This window comes from Oncorhynchus mykiss, chromosome 16 (assembly GCF_057628025.1).
Source record: "Oncorhynchus mykiss isolate SJ-2025 chromosome 16, ASM5762802v1, whole genome shotgun sequence".
In the NCBI taxonomy this organism is placed as follows: domain Eukaryota; kingdom Metazoa; phylum Chordata; class Actinopteri; order Salmoniformes; family Salmonidae; genus Oncorhynchus; species Oncorhynchus mykiss.
The window spans coordinates 44717610-44736305 of record NC_143037.1 but is presented as its reverse complement, the minus strand read 5'-3'; the positions used below and the strand labels follow the sequence as shown (position 1 = coordinate 44736305).

The 18696-nt window shown below is 40.8% G+C and overlaps 2 protein-coding genes and 1 non-coding gene across 3 annotated transcripts in view; all 3 read left to right on the top strand.

Annotated features, from left to right (window-relative positions):
* The first annotated feature begins 8082 nt into the window (after positions 1-8082).
* Positions 8083-8218, top strand: LOC118939612 (small nucleolar RNA SNORA2/SNORA34 family). Its single transcript, XR_005036645.1, has one exon. It is a non-coding gene; the product is annotated as a small nucleolar RNA SNORA2/SNORA34 family (small nucleolar RNA).
* A 2390-nt stretch (positions 8219-10608) lies between these two features.
* On the top strand, positions 10609-14049 carry LOC100301771 (poly (ADP-ribose) polymerase family, member 3; the record flags this gene model as incomplete). Its single annotated transcript, NM_001160600.2, is given in 2 exon segments — positions 10609-10805; positions 13582-14049. Coding segments are annotated over 2 exon segments (284 nt in total), but the record flags the coding sequence as incomplete, so codon positions are not given.
* A 366-nt stretch (positions 14050-14415) lies between these two features.
* LOC110492019 (nck-associated protein 5-like) overlaps positions 14416-18696 on the top strand; it is a 49773-nt gene continuing 45492 nt past the window's right edge. The window contains exon 1 of the mRNA XM_021565973.3: positions 14416-14615. The gene's annotated coding sequence lies outside the window, so the exon portion shown is untranslated. The remainder of the gene's footprint in view (positions 14616-18696) is intronic.

Below are 18696 nucleotides of genomic sequence, written 5' to 3'. Positions count from 1 at the left end.
GCCCACAAAGATCTCCGCCACGGCACAACCCAAGAGGGGGGGGGAAAGAACTGAAAACTGCTGTTCACAAATGCTCTCCATACAACCTCACTGAGCTCGAGCTGTTTTGCAAGGAGGAATGGGAGAAAAATTCAGTCTCTCGATGTGCAAAACTGATAGAGACATACCCCAAGCGACTTACAGCTGTAATCGCAGCAAAAGGTGGCGCTACAAAGTATTAACTTAAGGGGGCTGAATAATTTTGCACGCCCAATTTTTCAGTTTTTGATTTGTTAAAGAAGTTTGAAATATCCAATAAATGTCGTTCCACTTCATGATTGTGTCCCACTTGTTGTTGATTCTTCACAAAAAAATACAGTTTTATATCTTTATGTTTGAAGCCTGAAATGTGGCAAAAGGTCTAAAAGTTCAAGGGGGCCGAATACTTTCGCAAGGCACTGTAGTGCTTTATCCGGGTAGCCGGAAAGTAGAGCATTGCAGTAGTCTAACCTAGAAGTGACAAAAGCATGTATTAATTTTTCTGCATAATTTTTGGACAACGTTTCTGACTTTTACAATGTTGCGTAGATGGAAAAAAGCTGTCCTTGAAATGGTCTTGATATGTTCTTCAAAAGAGAGAGCAGGGTCCAGAGTAACGCCGAGGTCCTTCAGTTTTATTTGAGATGACTGTACAACCATTAAGATTAATTGTCAGATTCAACAGAAGATCTCTTTGTTTCTTGGGACCTAGAACAAGCATCTCTGTTTTGTCCGAGTTTAAAAGTAGAAAGTTTGCTGCCTTCCACTTCCTTATGTCTGAAACATGCTTCTAGCGAGGGCAATTTTGGGGCTTCACCATGTTTCATTGAAATGTACAGCTGTGTGTCATCCGCATAGCAGTGAAAGTTAACATTGTTTTCAAATGACATCCCCAAGAGGATATCTCTATCTCTCCTAAAACGGAACCTTGAACACCTACATTTACAGTTGGTTTGTCAGGACAAACCATTCAGAGACAAACTGATATCTTTCCGACAGATAAGATCTAAACCAGGCCAGGTTCAACATAGGAGGGCCAAGCACAGGAAGCAGCTCTTTCAGTAGTTTAGTTGGAATAGGGTCCAGTATGCAACTTGACGGTTTAGAGGCCATGATTATTTTCATAATTGTGTCAAGAGATATAGTACTAAAACACTTGAGCGTCTCTCTTGATCCTAGGTCCTGGCAGAGTTGTGCAGACTCAGGACAACTAATCTTTGAAGGAATACGCAGATTTAAAGAGGAGTCCGTAATTTGCTTTCTAACAATCATGATCTTTTCCTCAAAGAAGTTCATGAATTTATCACTGCTGAAGTGAAAGCCATCCTCTCTTGGGGAATGCTGCTTTTTAGTTAACTTTGCGACAGTATCAAAAAGGAATTTCGGATTGTTCTTATTTTCCTCAATTATGTTAGAAAAATTTGATGATCGAGCAGCAGTAAGGGCTCTTCGGTACTGTCTTCCACTGGAAGACTTCCAGTTTGGTGTGGCGCCATTTCCGTTCCAATTTTCTGGAAGCTTGCTTCAGAGCTCGGGTATTTTCTGTGTACCAGGGAGCTAGTTTGTAATGAGATGTTTTTAGGGCTGCAACTGCATCTAGGGTACTGCGCAAGGTTAAATTGAGTTCCTCAGTTAGGTGGTTCACTGATTTTTGTCCTCTGGCGTCCTTGGGTAGACAGAGGGAATCTGGAAGGACATCAAGGAATCTTTGAATCTGAATTTATAGCACGACTTTTGATGTTCCTTGGTTGAGGTCTGAGCAGATTATTTGTTGCAATTGCAAACGTAATAAAATGGTGGTCCTATAGTCCAGGATTATGTGGAAAAACATTAAGATCCACAACATTTATTCCATGGGACAAAACTAGGTCCAGAGACATGTTGGACAAAACCCACTGAGTCGATGATGGCTCCGAAAGCCTTTTGAAGTGGGTCTGTGGACTTTTCCATGTGAATATTAAAGTCACCAAAGATTAGAATATTATCTGCTATGACTACAAGGTCCGATAGGAATTCAGGGAACCCAATGAGGAACGCTGTATATGGCCCAGGAGACTTGTAAACAGTAGCTATAAAAAGTGATTGAGTAGGCTGCATAGATTTCATGACTAGAAGCTCAAAAGACAAAAGTTTTTATTTTCTTTTTTTTTTTGTAAATTGAAATTTGCTATCGTAAATGTTAGCAACACCTCCGCCTTTGCGGGATGCACGGGGGATATGGTCACTAGTGTAGCCAGGAGGTGAGGCCTCATTTAACACAGTAAATTCATCAGGCTTAAGCCATGTTTCAGTCAGGCTAATCACATCAAGATTATGATCAGTGATTAGTTAATTGACTATAATTGCTTTTGAAGTAAGGGATCTAACATTATGTAGCCCTATTTTGAGATGTGAGGTATCATGATCTCTTTCAATAATGACAGGAATGGAGGAGGTCTTTATCCTAGTGAGATTGCAAGGGCGAACACCGCCATGTTTAGTTTTGCCCAACCTAGGTCGAGGCACAGACAACGGTCTCAATGGGGATAGCTGAGCTGACTACACTGACTGTGCTAGTGGCAGACTCCACTATGCTGGCAGGCTGGCTAACAGCCTGCTACCTGACCTGCACCCTATTTAATTGTGGAGCTAGAGGAGTTAGAGCCCTGTCTATGTTGAGAGGATCTGCAGAGAAGAATGGGAAAACTCTCCAAATACAGGTGTGCCAAGCTTGTCACTTCATACCCACGAAGACTCAGCTGTAAACGCTGCTAAAGGTACTTTAACAAAGTACTGAGTAAAGGGTCTGAATACTTATGTAAATGCAAAAATATTTATAAAAAAAAAGGAAATATTGCAACAATTTCTGAACCATTTTTCATTATGGCGTATTGTATGTAGGTTATTTGCGTGTAGAACTATTTCATCCATTTTAGAATAAGGCTGTAACAATGTGGAAAAAGTCAAGGGGTCTTAATACTTTCCGAATGCATTGTATACTTTCTAGCTAGTGTCAATACTTGTTTGCATTGAGCCATGCAATAGAGCAGAGGAATTGATTGGTGCTTGTCTGTCAGATGTGGACAGCTGGAGTGAGGAGGAGCAGGGACCACTGGTGCTGGACCAGACATGGAGAGGAGATCCAGACAGTGAAGCTGACAGTGTCGACAGTGACCATGAGGATCCTCTCAAGTAAGACACCTTTTGGTGTTGTGTGCTTGCTTGTGCTCACATTACATGGGTCTTGTAATGTCCATGAGATTAATTGTGATATTTTCAGTGTTTTATGTACTCTGTAAAAATGCTTTAACTTCAAGGTGTTGATATCATATTTAGCTCAACTTGTAAAAAAAATAAAATATGAAAGCACGATCATATTGTGGCGGTCATGAAATTGTCAGCCGGTGATTGTCAAGCAAATAACTGCCAGTCTCACTGTAATTAACATAAACCCAGACAGAGCAACATAAAACAAAAAGCAGCAAGACAAAATTCATAAAAGCAACAAAGTGTTTCCACACCTCACAAGCTACAGACAACATGGAAAGCGGCAACACACAGCTAGGGACCATGTTCACAAATCTGATTGACCTTTAGCCATGTCTTCAAGCATTTTGTGAAAGTGTGATATGTGGTGCAGTTGTGTGTCTGATGGCAGTGTATTCCAGACATGGGAAGCTCTCACAGAGAATGCAGATTTACTAAAGGTGCTTTTCCTTAGGGGAACTATACAGTCACCTCTCATGGCAGACCTTGTGGATCTGCTGCCATATGTCTGGGTTTTCTGTTTAACAAAAATATTGAGTGGAGGGGGAGCCAGGCCATTAAGGATCTTGAATACAAGACATGCGTCGGTGTATTGCACAAGATTTTCCCAACTCAAGAGCTCATGCTTTCTAAGGATGTGACAATGATGATGGCTATTGGGCTTCCTATCAAGCACTTTGAGAGCCTGTTTGTAGGCAGACTGAATAGGTTTTAATGTTGTACAGCAAGCTTGGGCCCAACTAGTCAAGCAGTATGTTAAGTGGGGGAGTATCATAGATTTGAAGTACAGTTTTGCTACCTCTGTAGTCAAACAATTTCGTATAAATCGGAAATTAGCTAGGTTGAATTTGGTTATTTGAATTACCCTTTTCACATGCTTTTTAAAAGAGAGGTTGGAATCAAGTATGATGCCAAGGTACTTAAAATCGGATACCACCTGGAGCTTCTCCCCTGACACATAGACATCTGGCTCAGTAGCATCTGTTGCCCTCTTTGTGAAGAACATGCAAACAGTTTTTTTCACATTGAGATGCAAACACGAGTCACTGAGCCACTTTGTAACCTGGACCATTACAGTAGTGAGTTCTTGTGCAGCTTGTTTGCTCTTTGCATGCACATATATCACTGTATCATCTGCATACATTTGAACTTCAGACCCAGTACAGACAGAAGGCAGATCATTAATGTACAGGCTGAACAGGAGGGGCCCCAGTATTGACCCTTGGGGCACGCCCACATCATAGCTATGAGTGGGCGACAGCTCATTGCTCACTCTGACACACTGAATCTAATATCCCCCATTGTCTAAAAGTTGACCTAGTATATTGGACAACTGGTCCTTCTGTCCGAGAAATATTTCTAACAGTCTGGGACAGTTGTGGGATGTGATAGATTAATGCAACCGCTAGCATTAAACCTGTTTTAAGCAATGAGCCTGACGCATCCGATTTAACATTTTTAGCTTAATGTTTAACTATTAGGCTATTTCTCCACGTAAGCCCAGCAAAGCGTACATGACAGTAGGTTATAAGCACGAATGTTCCGTTAGCAGGGAAACACCGTTCTCAAGTGTCCACAAATGTGATTATGCATGTATTGCTTTTATAATAAAGGTGCATTTTTATGGTGAAAATGATCTTCCACAAGCTTGAAACTCACGTGCTGTGTATCTATGCCAGTTAGGCTCTACACCTGTTGTAAAGTTGATGAATGTGCTTTATTTTAAGGTATGGGCTAGGCTACATGAAGCATGCAACTATGATTTGAAGAAGTTGCAAAAAAATGCTCTGTTTGCCTTAAGCTGGGCGTCATTCACAAGTTAATATATAAACAAGTGATAAGCTAATTGTCACCATCACACTTATTGATTTAATCTTGTCTTTACATATACATAAATAGATAAAGCTTTTCACGTGGTTCATTTTCATGCCAGCCAGGTAGGCTATACTCCTGTTGTAAAGAAAAGCATTGTGCTTAATATTAGGAAAGTTAAGGTAAATATAGTAGGCCTAAATAAGAGGCCCACACAGTGGTTTTCTCATGCAATTGCATAGCCTGTGGAGATGTTGTGCAACATGAGCTCATGGGCTCTGTTTTGATTTGTTTTTTGAATACATTTGCATTGATGTCAGTGATCAACTTGGAAAAGCCTAATTACAGCATCAACTTGGAAAAGCCTAATTACCGTGACTTAAGTCACGTGGAATTTGAATTGTGGCGTTTATACGGTCAGAGTAACAGCCCTAGATATGACACATTTGCTGTGGACTGTTGTAACTGTTTGCATGGATTGTTTGACCTACAGACATGCAGGGGTGTACACGGCAGAGGAGGTTGCTCTGATCACACGGGAGAAGCTCATCAGACTCCAGTCGCTCTACATCGACCAGTTCAAACGCCTGCAGCACCTCCTCAAGGAGAAGAAGCGCCGATACCTGCACAGCCGCAAGGTGGAGCATGAGACCCTAGGTAAAGCCATGGTGCTGCACTAACCCAGCATGTTCTGTCCTGTAGTTAGTCAGGTTTGCGACCAATAGGTTTCACTGTAGTGCAACATTTTGCAACGGAAAATAAAAATAATTTCTCCAATTGGACAGCTTCATATAGTACTTGTCCAGATGTGGTCGTGGGTTTTTCTGGTGAGATCATTATGGTTATTCCAGTAGCTGTCTGACCTCCTGCGTAATAGGTGTGTTTGTGACAGGGAACCTGACCCTAGATCAGCACACCTACTTTGACATGCTTTTTGAATACAGTCTCTGACCCCTTGTGTTTTCTGTCTAAAAGGGAGTAGTTTGCTGACTGGCCCGGAGGGTCTCTCCATGAAGGAGAGGGAGAACCTGAGAAAGCTGAAGGCTCTGCGTCGGTACCGCCGCCGGTACGGTGTGGAGGCTCTGCTTCACCGTCAGCTCCGAGAGAGGAGACAGGCCGTCACTGAAGGAGCTCCTCTTCAGGTCTGTGGCTTAACTGTTTTGTAGGGATGGACTCTAAATCCCGGGGACTCCAGCAACTGTCCGTGGCCTGGCAGAAGTAAATAGTTATGTTCCAGGTTGTTTGTGAGTCTCAGCTTGAATGTGGAAATGCCTAGCAGCCCAGAGGGGCTGGGTGATATGGCCTAAAAATCATATCTAGAGTCACGATATGCAAGAGTATTTGGACTCTCCTTCAAATGAGTGGGTTCAGCTATTTCATCCACACCTGTTGCTGACGGGTGTATAAAATCAAACAATGCAATCTCTATAGCAAACATTGGCAGTAGAATGCATGGCCTTACTGAAGAGCTCAGTGACTTTCAACGTGGCACCGTCATCTTGAGAAAAGTCAATGTGAAGTTATACCGTGGCTAACTATAATTCTTCCACAAACATACGACACTAATAATTGAAATTATTATTTTAACAAGCATTTTTTTTGCTATAATCACTGATCTGGCGTTCAAGTCTGTTTTGAAAATGCTATTTTGTTATAAATTTAACCAGAACCATGCACATTCTCTAATTACAAACTTCTTGTAGCAGGTGAAAATTAACACTGGTCTCATAAACAATCTCTCAAGCACAAAGCCACATGCTAGCGAGTAGCCATCTAATCTTTATTTCAAGCCAACTTGGCTCTATTTGCTTGCTAACAAGGTAGAACAGTTTAACTGTTATGAATACACCCTCTTATCTGCCTCAAATGGTTTAAACAGCCTGTTCATGTTAAAATATTGAAATCAAGTGTCCTACCTGCGTAAGAAGATGCTTATTTCTCAGAACGAGAACAATTTGCCAATTTTCTGATTTTATAAATTAGTATTTTTATGCTCATTGCACATGTATAAAACAGACAGCTAGCACATGAGTCTGTGGATAGAATGCTGCTGGTATGTGATGATCAATCATGTTCATTGATACTTTCGTTTTAGTTGGGTCTGTTCTACCTTTTGGGATTTGAGACATAAGGGTATCGTTAGAAATGTCTATTCCAATAAAGTATCGAAGCGTTTCGGTGTCCATATAATCAGTTCTGTTGGACTTAACCTCTAATGCAAATAGCGAGTTTTAACTTCCTCTGACAAACAGCAATTTATTTCGTTGTGAGTGACAGGGGCTTGGTGTCTGAGTGGGAAGGTGCACAGAAGGCATAACGGAGACCAGACCAAAAAGGCAGCACGCTCAGAAATAAATATGATCCTTGCGATACAGATATTTGGAACATTGTGCTAAAACATCAATTTGATATATCGTCTCAGTACAATAGTGTCAGCAGAGGGAAAACTGTGTTTTGTGGGAACGCAGGCAGTATGCCGGATTTGGTGTATCCGGACTAAGACGTTGCATTAACTGGTCACCGTATGCGTTAACCTCAACCAAACTTTGGTTGAGGAATTTGAGGATCTTAACCTTATTCCTGTCGTTGTGTGTGTTCTCTCTACAGGCGCATACGATGCGGTCCAGCCAGAGGTGTATCTCCTATGTGGAAGGGACCCGCTGTTCTAACCAGTGTCTCCCAATGACACGACATTGCGTCTCTCGTATCCTTCATACGGTTCTTCTGGTGTCCTCTATGATCAGTCATGTGTTTATCTAAAGTTCGTTTTCAAATTTGCATTAATCTTTTTCGTGGACTTTTGTGTTACCCTAGCATACTAATGCTTGTTGTGCCGAAAGCTGGGGGCATTAGTTAACTGGAGCATTAGTTAGTAAGGCGGTCCAAGCTTGATAACCAGTCTGCAGAATAACGTATTTCCCATTCGAACCCTAACTTCTTATGTGCTTGACCTGCAGAATATTCATGGACTAATTTCACTCTCCCTTTACTACACACAATTGCTAAAAGGGCCCAAATCAAGTCTGACAGTTTGTGGTAGCTGTGCAGATCCTAACAGGGCCAACATTAACATCTTCCCATGGTCTGTTGGTTTTCTCTATATTAACAAAGGGAATAGTCAATTCAGTTGGAAGGAACAAACGCCTCCTTTACAAGTCCGTTATTTTAACATTTTTTACTTCATGTTTTTTTTCGAACAGAAACGTGTGTACGCCAGTTTCATTACGCTGTTGGTCTGCTAGTAATCAAGTGGTTGACATAGCAAGTAATTCTGCTTAAAATGTTATTCCAAGAATCAATAAAACCTGGTTAATTCCGAGCAAAGCGTTTGTCAACCTGTTGCAAAATTTTGCTGTACAAAACCAACCAAGCCTTTTTAAGCCATTTATTTGTACCTTGCAGCGTCTCACACAACAAATACCCAAATACTGTTATTGTAGTGAACTTGTGATGTAAAGCTAGTAAAAACTACCTACGTCGTTTTAATGCTGTTGTTGTAGACTGCTTATTTGTGTGGTAATTGTAATGACGGTGCTAATTGTTTGCTTAACGCATATGTATCCAACTTAGCCCATGGAGGGCAGAGTGTCTGCGGGTTTTCCCTCTCTTGTACTTGATTGCTGAATTAAGGTCACTAATTAGTAAGGAACTCGCCTCACTTGGTTGTCTAGGTCTTAATTGAAAGGAAATCCAGCGACCCACTAGGCCTTCCATGGAACGAGTTTGACACCCCTGGTCTAACTGGTGTTTTTTTTTTTTGTTTCTGACGTTCTGTTGCATGCCCATGATTCCTATAGATGCCCAACACCGAAGGAAGATGAGCTGATCTAGCCTTGATTTCTAGGCTTCCTCACATTGGTTCCTATAGCAGAGTAATACACAATACTCTGAAGTATCTTAATGGGAGACTATAACTGATGTAATTGCCATTGTGGATGTCAGTTATTATTCTTTACCATAAGACATCCAGACATCTACCAGGACAGTAACCAGGTACTGTTCAAGATGTGTCCGGGGCTGAAGGATGTTCCCTGTGACCGGCCCGTTCACATGGGCCAGTCAGAGGAGCCTCGCTGCCCCCTGCACCTCTCCCTGCCTCCCCCCATGTACCAGCCTGAACAGGAGACGGCCCTGACCCCAGAGCAGCTGGATGCAGTACTGCCCAAAGACATGTACCTGAGTGCTGCAGAGCTACAGCCCACGGAGAGCCTGCCGCTAGAGTTCAGTGACGTACGTGAAGTCTGACCACCAAGTTTCCTGCTCTTATTTTTTTTTTTTTCACCTTTATTTAACCAGGTAGGATAGTTGAGAACAGATGTTTTGTGCTAACATTCCACTGCTTGTACTCTGGCATATGACACCGTACAAGGGGTGGAATGTTACCACACAACGTGTCTGGATTTCAGACTATGAGTATATCATAAGAACAGGAAACTTGCTGGGAGTCAGAGGTGTGTATCTCACTGATTTGTGTTGTTTTTAATTTCTTCACCCCCCCCCCCAAGATTTACTTTCACTCTTTCTGCTACCATTATTGCTAAAGGTGCCCTAATCAAGTCTGACAGCTTGTAGCTGTCCAGATCCTAACAGGGCCAACATTAACATCTTCCCATGGTCTGTTGGTTTCCCCCATATTAACAAAGGGGATAGTCAATTCAGTTGGAAGCAACAAACACGTTTATTCCTCCAAAACTGATTTTCTTTTTTTCACCCCCCAGAATGTCTAAACATGTTGCATGTATACTGAACTAAAATATAAACATTTAAAGTGTTGGTTTCATGAGTCTTTGATACCAAAATAGCGTCTAAAATACTTTGATGTCATACCTTCTAGAATGGCCTTAACGTGATATGTCGTGATTTTGGGTGTTTCTTCTCGAGTCTATGAACTCGTGGATACAATTGTCTCTGTGTGCAGTATGAAGGAAGTTAGAGGTAGTTTGGTGAGCCAATGCTCACTACCACAAATGCTAGTTAGCAATTGAGGTAATCCTTTGCAACTTCTTTCAAACTGCATGTAGACAAATGGTATCCACGAGTTCATCTGATTCTAGGGAAGTAGATTATGGGCTTCATTTCCACATTCCTGACGTAATCCCTTTTAACAAGGCTCACAGCAGTATTATTCAAAGTCGACAGGCCCATTTAAAAACAATTTTGTGTTCTTTTTTTTTTACTGATTTATTGTATGGGGCAATATACAAATGTTTTGAAAAATGTATTTATTGGTTTATTCATTTTAAGAGATTGTAATAAATCCATTTTATAGATTTTAAAGTTTCATTAGATTTGGTGGGATAGGGTAGGCAGAAATTCTGGTGCAAAAAATGGGGTCCCCATTGAAAAGGGTTGGATTTCACTGGCTTGCTGTATGTGCTCAACCATAGCATTAGTGTTTATCTGTCACAACTCTCTCTGCCTTTTACTTCCCCTGTAATGTAGCTGCATTAATCTACTTGGCTGAGGAATAGAAACACCTTGTAACACTTACCCACTAATGTCTTCCCCGCCCCTCTCCTGTTCATCTCCTGTAGGACCTGGATGTAGTGGGGTGTCCTCCGTCCCCTCTGATGTTTGACACGGCCCTGGCTCTGGAGGACCAGACTATCAGGGCCATCGCTGAGGGTCCTATGGACATCCTGACTGGGGTCGAGCTGGATGCTTCGGGACACGATGACTCTGCTGACATGGAGCTCTCTGAGAGAGTTCTGCAGTCTATAGAGGACCAAGTGAGTTGTCGCCCTTGATTTCTTAACCCCCGAAAGTCGATTGAAGCGCTGGTCTAAGATGCATACATACATGAATACATAAGTTGCATAATAAAAAAAATCCCTGTCGAAATCCATCAGTTTAGGCTAGGGACCTGTTTTTTTTTTTTTTTCCTTTGGATGCGTCTCGATCCACCACATCCGCCAGTGTCGCACTTCTGCATCTGCGGTGACAGGTGGTTGAATTAGAGCAATGTTTGTCAGACCATGAGACATCCCGGAAAGCTGTAGCGTCCGAACGGTTTGGCCTACAAACTATTACCATTATGGAAAGGGGAGACTCGCGTGTTCTCCGTTTTGGTCTAGGACCCACAAGTGTCACGGGATTCATATGAAGGTAATCGGTACCCGTAAAAAAAATAAATAAACAAATTGAAGTATGACGGTAGTTTTGTGCCTACCCAAGAGTTAAATATGTGTAAAAAAAAAATGTATTTTTCATCTCCTAGATTCAGGACACACTTAAACCTTTCTTCTAAATGTTTTTACTGTCTTTTTTGAGATTTGAGTGTTATTCAATGCATTTCTTTGGGCATTAGTAGTAAAGGCAAATCTACAGTACCAGTTAAGTTTGGAGACCTCATTCAAGGGTTTCTTTATTTTTACTACTTTCTTTTTGCATTGTAGAATAATAGAAGACATTAAAACTATGGAATCATGTAACCAAAAGTGTTAAACAAATCAAAATATATAGATAATTCAAAGTGCCTTGACAGCTTTGAACACGCTTGGCATTCTCTCAACCAGCTTCATGAGGTAGTCACCTGGAATGCATTTCGATTAACAGTTGTGCCTTGTTAATTTGTGGAATTTCTTTCCTTAATGCATTTGAGCCAATCAGTTGTGTTGTGACAAGGTAGGGGTGGTATACAGAAGATGGTCTGTTACCAAAAAGGGCTAAGTCCATATTATGACAAGAACAGCTCTGATAAGCAAAGCGAAATGACAGTCCATAATAAAAAACCTGGAATGAATAGGTGTCAACTTTGGAATGGTCCTAAAATTCCAAATCAAATGGCTAAATGAGTTTTTATTTAACTAGGCAGGTCGGCTAAGAACAAATTCTTCTTTACAATGACGGCCTACCAGAAGGCAAAATATATAGGACAAAACACACAGTACGACAAGACACCTCAACACTACATAAAGAGGCCTAAGACAACATTGCATGGTAGCAACACATGGCAGCAGCACAAAACATGGTAGAAAAATTATTGGGCTCAGACAACATCACAAAGGGCAAGAAAGTAGAGAACAATATATCACACGAAGCAGCCACAACTGTCAGTAATTGTGTCCGTGAATGAGTCTTTGAATGAAGAGATGGGAAACCAAATGTATGACAGTCTTCAAACAATTCCACATATCAGTTTAGCACCCCAGCTCCCCAATGTCTGACTATAAACATGGTTGTGTATCAGCAATATGTAGAGTTTTCCAACATGTGTGTGTGATTATTTATTATTATTCAGCATAGTAGTTGTAGCAGTTCTGAAAGGAATGACTAACCAACAGAAAAATACATTCTTATAAAGTTGAGTAGATTGAAAATGTACAGTGCCTTCAAAGTATTCATACCCCTTGAGTTATTCCACATTTAGTTGTTACAGCCTGAATTGAATCTATACACAATACCCCATAATGACAAAGTGGGGAGAAAAATGTATAATTTTTGCAGATGTAATTGAAAATAAAATGCAGAAATCTATAATTTACGTAGGTATTCGCATAGAAGCACCTTTGGTGATTACAGCTTTGAGTCATCATCTAGGGTATGTCTATCAGCTGTGTACATCTATTTGGGGATTTTCTCACAATCTGTTAAGTTAGATGGGGAGTGGCGGTGAAACTTTCCACAGATTTTCAATGGAATTCATGCCTGGAGTTTGGCTGGGCCGCTCAAGGACTTTCACGTACTTGTTCTGAAGCCATTAGTGACATTGTACGCTTGGCGTCGTTGTGCTGTTAGACTGGGGCAAAGATTTTGCGTTCCAAGGTCATTTGCACTCTGAAGCATGTTCTCATCAAAGATTTGGCTCCATTCATTATTCCCCCTTTCTCCAGTCCCTGCCTTTCTGAAAAGCATCCCCATAGCGTGATGCTGTCACCGCCATGTTTCACGGTAGGGATGGCGTTACAAGGTTGCGCTGTGCCTGGTTTTCTCCAGAAATGGCACTTTGCATTCAGGCCAAAGAGTTCAATTTGTCTCATCAGACCACAGAATCTTTTGCCTTATACTCAGTCTTTCACATGCCTTTTTGCAAACTCCAGGCGTGGTGTCATGCTTCTTTCTCAGGAGTGACCTCTGTCTGGCCACTCTCCCATAAAGCCCAGATTTGTGAAGTTCTGTAGAGACCTTTGTCCTTCTAGCAGGTTCTCCCATCTCAGCCAAGGAACTCTGTAGTTTAAATCATGTCCAAACAATTTAATTGGCAACAAGGTGAACTCCAAGTTGTAGTGATCTCTCAAGGATAATCAAAGAAAGTTGGCTGCACCTGAGCTCTATTTGGAGTGTGTATACTTGTGTAAATTAGATATTTCATTTTCAATAAATTTACAAAAATGTCTACACGTTTTCACTTTGTCATTATGTGGAGAAACAGATCTATTTAATCAAGTCAGGCTGTTACACACACACACGGTATGAATACTTTCTGAAGGCACTCTACATTGTTGATGGCTAATGCGTGCTATAAATGAATCTAGGTTTAGCTAAACTGCTCATCTTCCCCTCCAGATTGTATCAGAGGTAATAGGAGGAGGGGACACCACGGAAAATTCATCTACAGAACTGGACCATGTTGCTGCAGACACCTCCAGATGAGAGCTTTGCCTCCAGACTTGTGTTGAATTCCAGAGACTAATGTTGAGTTGACCAATTCAAAGCCAGGATGGATCTTCAAGGTGGTAGATCATAACAAAGCCTTTGCACACCATTGCCAAATGACTACTGTTAAGTCATTGTTTAATCAGTTGTCATATTACTAACTTTTGCTGATACTCTCTGAGTCGGTTCAATGTCTGTCTGGTCTTGTGCACCGTTGCCTTTCTCAACTTTACCTGTGTAATTTAATAAATCCTGGTTTCTCCTTAAACTACAAACATATGTATATCTTGTATACAAAGTCAGTGTTGGTGTAGTGAAGAGATGAAACACCACTTGTAACTCTGGTTTGTTACTGTTCAATAAACACTCCACAAATGCATTTATTGATTTTTACCTTATTACACCTCCTTTATAGGGTTCTCGAAATGGGTGAAACGTAATTATTGCAAGTAGTTTAGTTTGAACATAATAGCCTATTCTTGAAACAACAAATTACTGACTATTTTCACCAGTATGTAACCAAGTGTGTCCATTGGATCCATTTTACTTCTGCAGCACCACTAAATTGTTTCTGAGAATGCCAATATTTTGGTTTGCCAAACGCTGAGAGTATTATTCTCCAAAGTATCATCCGCTAAACATGGACCTTTCGAGGCTGCAGGTGAGTTCAATGGTGGGTGTTTTATTATTTGTGTGTATATATAAATAAATCTCCTTCGGTGAGGTTGGTCATACTTGGCAATGTGGGGCTGTTTGACGTCACTCTTCTCTAAACCAGTCTCGGACACAACGCTGCCTGCAAGGCTAAATGCAACCGAGAAGACATCGTCCTAAGACTGGATCTCTTTCATACAATGATTTAAATGTAGGCTAGCTATCTAATAAAGGAGCTATTTATACGTTTTATGGTACGTTTTTCTGCGGTAGCCTAATCAACAAATGAGGTGAGTTTCATTGCAAGCATAAATGTCTGCACTCACTAGGCTACTTACTGTAAATTGCTCTGGATAAGAGCTAAATGTGACGAACTGATTTTAAAAGGTCTCTTCGGTAAGGCCATTCTACTGCCAATGTTTGTCTATGGAGATTGCATGGCTGTGTGCTCGATTTATACACCTGTCAACAATCGGTTAAGGGTTAGTTTCTAAAAACAACCATACCAAAATAACATGCCGGTTGCTGTGAGCGATGTGGTCTCCCTCCAGATAAAACCGGGAAATTATACATCTAGGAATATATGCTGTTGCCCTCCAAAAGTCTACATAATGGCAATGTAGGCTAGGCTACTAATAGCATTGTCTAGGTTGGTCTGTTGTCTGGCGGACACGAATCCAAAACATGGATTTGATTTATGGGAAAACCCCTAACAATTTCTGGGCACTTTTGGAATGTAGGTTATAATGTATATTTGGTGTGCTCACTTACACCATAAACAGCAGTGACTAATTCAAGTATAATGGGCAGTAAAAGTATTCCCTCACCCTGGATAATTTAGTTCAAAAACATTATTTAAATACAGATGTGTTGCAGGCCTTTTGTGTCCCACATGTCTGCCTAGAGACCGTTGAAAGATATGTTATAAAAGGAAATGTTGCAGTGGATTTAGAATTATTTACAAACCCTAAAACATGATGGCGTTTGGATCCATTGAGAGAAACATGGATTATTTTTCCCAAGTGAATTGTTACAAGATTGTTTCAAACACGCAGATAATTTTCAGTCATACGATGGAACATATGATCAAAACATATTTATTTGCCATTTGATCATATTGGCATGCTTCGATGTATTGTTTTGTGACAGAATTATGCTGACAAAGAAATACTTTTCTTCTAATGCATCAGCCATAACATGATGGCATAGCACTACACGAGACGTCTAGACGTAGTGTTTGACAAGTCCTTGTGCTCATATGCATAGAGTAGGCCTAATTAGTGCTTTTGTTGAGATTATAACCTCTAAAATCAAGGTCATTCATTCCCTAGAGAAGTTGTTTCAACGTTCCTGGTTGTGATGACTGTTCACTGCTCCAGTATAAGGAATTAGAGCAATGGAAACATGTCTGTACAGAGCTGCATTGAGACTTATATTAACACACTTCGACAATGCTGTTATTGAATGTCTTTTCGCAGACAGGTCAGTGTCATTGGGCTGTAAGAGGTGTATCTTTCTTAAACGTACTGCTTCTCTGTGCATTTGCATTATCCCCCTCTCGTCTGTTATAAATAAATGTTCACTCTATCGCCCTCTGCACCCCGCCTTTTTGCTGCATGCTGGTAGTTACCATTGTTATGCAGCCGAGTAGAGACGCTTCTGGAGCAGCGTGTGTGTGTCTCTGGAACCACACATTAGCATGTAGAAATATTCATAAATTACCACGTGGAGCTGGAACGATATGGCAGAGCTCAAAGCAGGAGGAATCACGAATATCTCCCGGTAACATCACTACCGTTTCCACACACTGCAGATATGTCGATGTTGCCCCCCGCAGATATTTGGAAGCCCCCCATGTCCCGCAGCCGTTTGTTATTCTAGGATAGTAAAACAAGGGATGTTCTCCCCTGTGGGGACATTTCCCACGTCCCCATGAGGCTAAAGTATATTTGAAATGTAGAGGTTAGGGAAAATAGGATTTTGAATGGAAATGTGTTTTAGATCTCAACGAGGATAGAACATAACTGTGTGTGTGTGTGTGTGTGTCGACTAAAGGCAGAACATAATTTAGGGGTCATTATAAGAACAGTTTAAACTCTTCCTCTTCTATTTCTCTCCTAATATAAACTATATAAAATCATTTGTTTGTTATTGAATGATAACAATAGCCTTTTTGGCTTAGATAGGCCTATGGCTACCCCAATTCATTCCTCTAATGCAGGGGTTCCCAAAACTTAAATAAGCGTTAAAGCTAATTTAATATGACTGAAACATGACAACAAAATCAATGCGCTAAAAAAAACGTTAGCTGACATGGTCTGAAAAACATGGAGATACTTGGACAAAACCATGAACATTATAAAGCTAGTATCCTCTGGTTTGATACATTTATTTGATAAAGGACAGATTGTTATTGGTCATTTTGGAGAGACCGAAGGTAAACTTAGTTCTGTTTCCACTTTCCAACCATATAGTAACCATTCCATAACTTTACTTCAATTATATATATTTTATTCTATGAATAAGTCTTTCTGGGTCTGGCCAGACATGAGGACAAAGGATGTGGATGTTGAGATGTGAGAACATGCTTGGCTCAGCTGAGATGGTTCTGTGGGTGTCTGTACTGACTGACACGGCTACCTCCCAAATGGCACCCTATTTCCTACATAGTGCGCAACTTTTGACCAAAGCCCTATGGGCCCTGGTCAAAAGTAGTGCACTTTATAGAGAATAGAGTGTCATTTGAGATGCGTCCACGGTGCCTGGCGTCCAGATGTTAGCTGCTGCTGGCTGGCTATGTCCATGCCCGTATGTTAATGCTTCGTGCTCCACTCTGGCCTTGAGTGCAACACTGCTGTTCTATTACCAGCCTGTAGTCAGGGCCACATTCAGTCGAAAAATGTAGCGGAACATTGCAGAGGTCCAGGGTTGTGTCCAATAGGTACTACACAGTAGATCACTTTTTGAAGCTGGCGAAACAGTGAGGTACTACTTGAATTTGTTCAATAAGAAAAGCTCATATTCATTGGTATGTTTTGCCCTACTGAGCATGACCCAGACTTCATTGCCTGTCCAAGTGCTGGCAAGAGAACTCCAGTTGTTGGCAAGGGGATTCCTGTTATCACTGAAGTGTAAAAACCTGTCTGTGTAAAAACAGCTGTGTAAAAACCTGTCTGTAAACAGGCGAGACAAATGTTTTTCCTTACAGAGTTTAATGTTTAGTAGAATGTAAAGAGGAACAATTCATCAACTTTTTATTAAGATCATCAAAAATTTGACCTGAAAGGTATTTATAATGGTTGTTGTGTGGTTACTGGGTTCAGTTATAAAAGATAGTGGGTTTTATAACCCTTTTTGTTCGTAATGGCAAACAAATATATAATGTAATTTTATTAAAGCTTTGTTTTTTTAAAACTTGGATCATAAGTAAATTCATGCACTGTATAATTAGTTTTCTTACCATTTTGAATCAATGGTGATAAATGCAGGGCCATTCCTTGCGGTTCTGCCGCCTTAGCCAAGACCAAAAAATACCACCCGGGCGAAACTAGAATAGTCACAGTAAGCAAAATGTTGTTGAAAAGATGTCAGAAATACATATTTTCCAGACGTTGAAGTTAGGTTCAATGTAGGTTCTGAATGAAAGTTGAAAAAATATTTTTTGGACGTTGAAAAATACATATTTTTCGGGCTTTGAAATCAGGTTCATTTTCAGTTCTGAATTAGTTGAAAATAAGCTACTAATTATCTGGATGTTGAAAATAAGTATTTTCCAGACGTATATGTTTGGGCCAAATCAAGGCTGGTCCATTACCAGACAAAATCTGAACCAAACATCGACGTCTATGATTGGTTAAGATTTGGACCGGACCAAAAATAAATGACCATTGAAATCAAGGCCGGTCTGAACCGCACCAAATGTGAACTAAACATGATTGGCTCAGATTTGGTCCGGACCAAACACCAATGTCCGTGGATGTGGAAATCAAGGCCGGGCTGCACCAAAAAAAGACGTCCAAAAGGTGTCTGCATCGGTCCGTGCTTACTGCTTACTGAGGTATATCCTATAGTGAATTTCATAAATGCCTAACTGTGGTAAGCCTAATGTTTGTAAAACACCAAAAAAAAGACATCCGATCCGGACAGGACCAATAAAAGACGTCCAAAAGACATCGGCTCGTGCTTACTGGGGTGTAGCCTACCTTGTCGCCCACACTGGAATTTTTTGAATGCCCATCTATGTTGTTGGCCTACCTTTTGTAAAACAGGCTGTTGCATTGGCTTTATTAGTCCCGATTTAGTTTGGCAATTCAAGCTCTGAAAATCAGCTACCCAACTTTATCAGCAGTTATCGAGAGCCTATTTGCAATG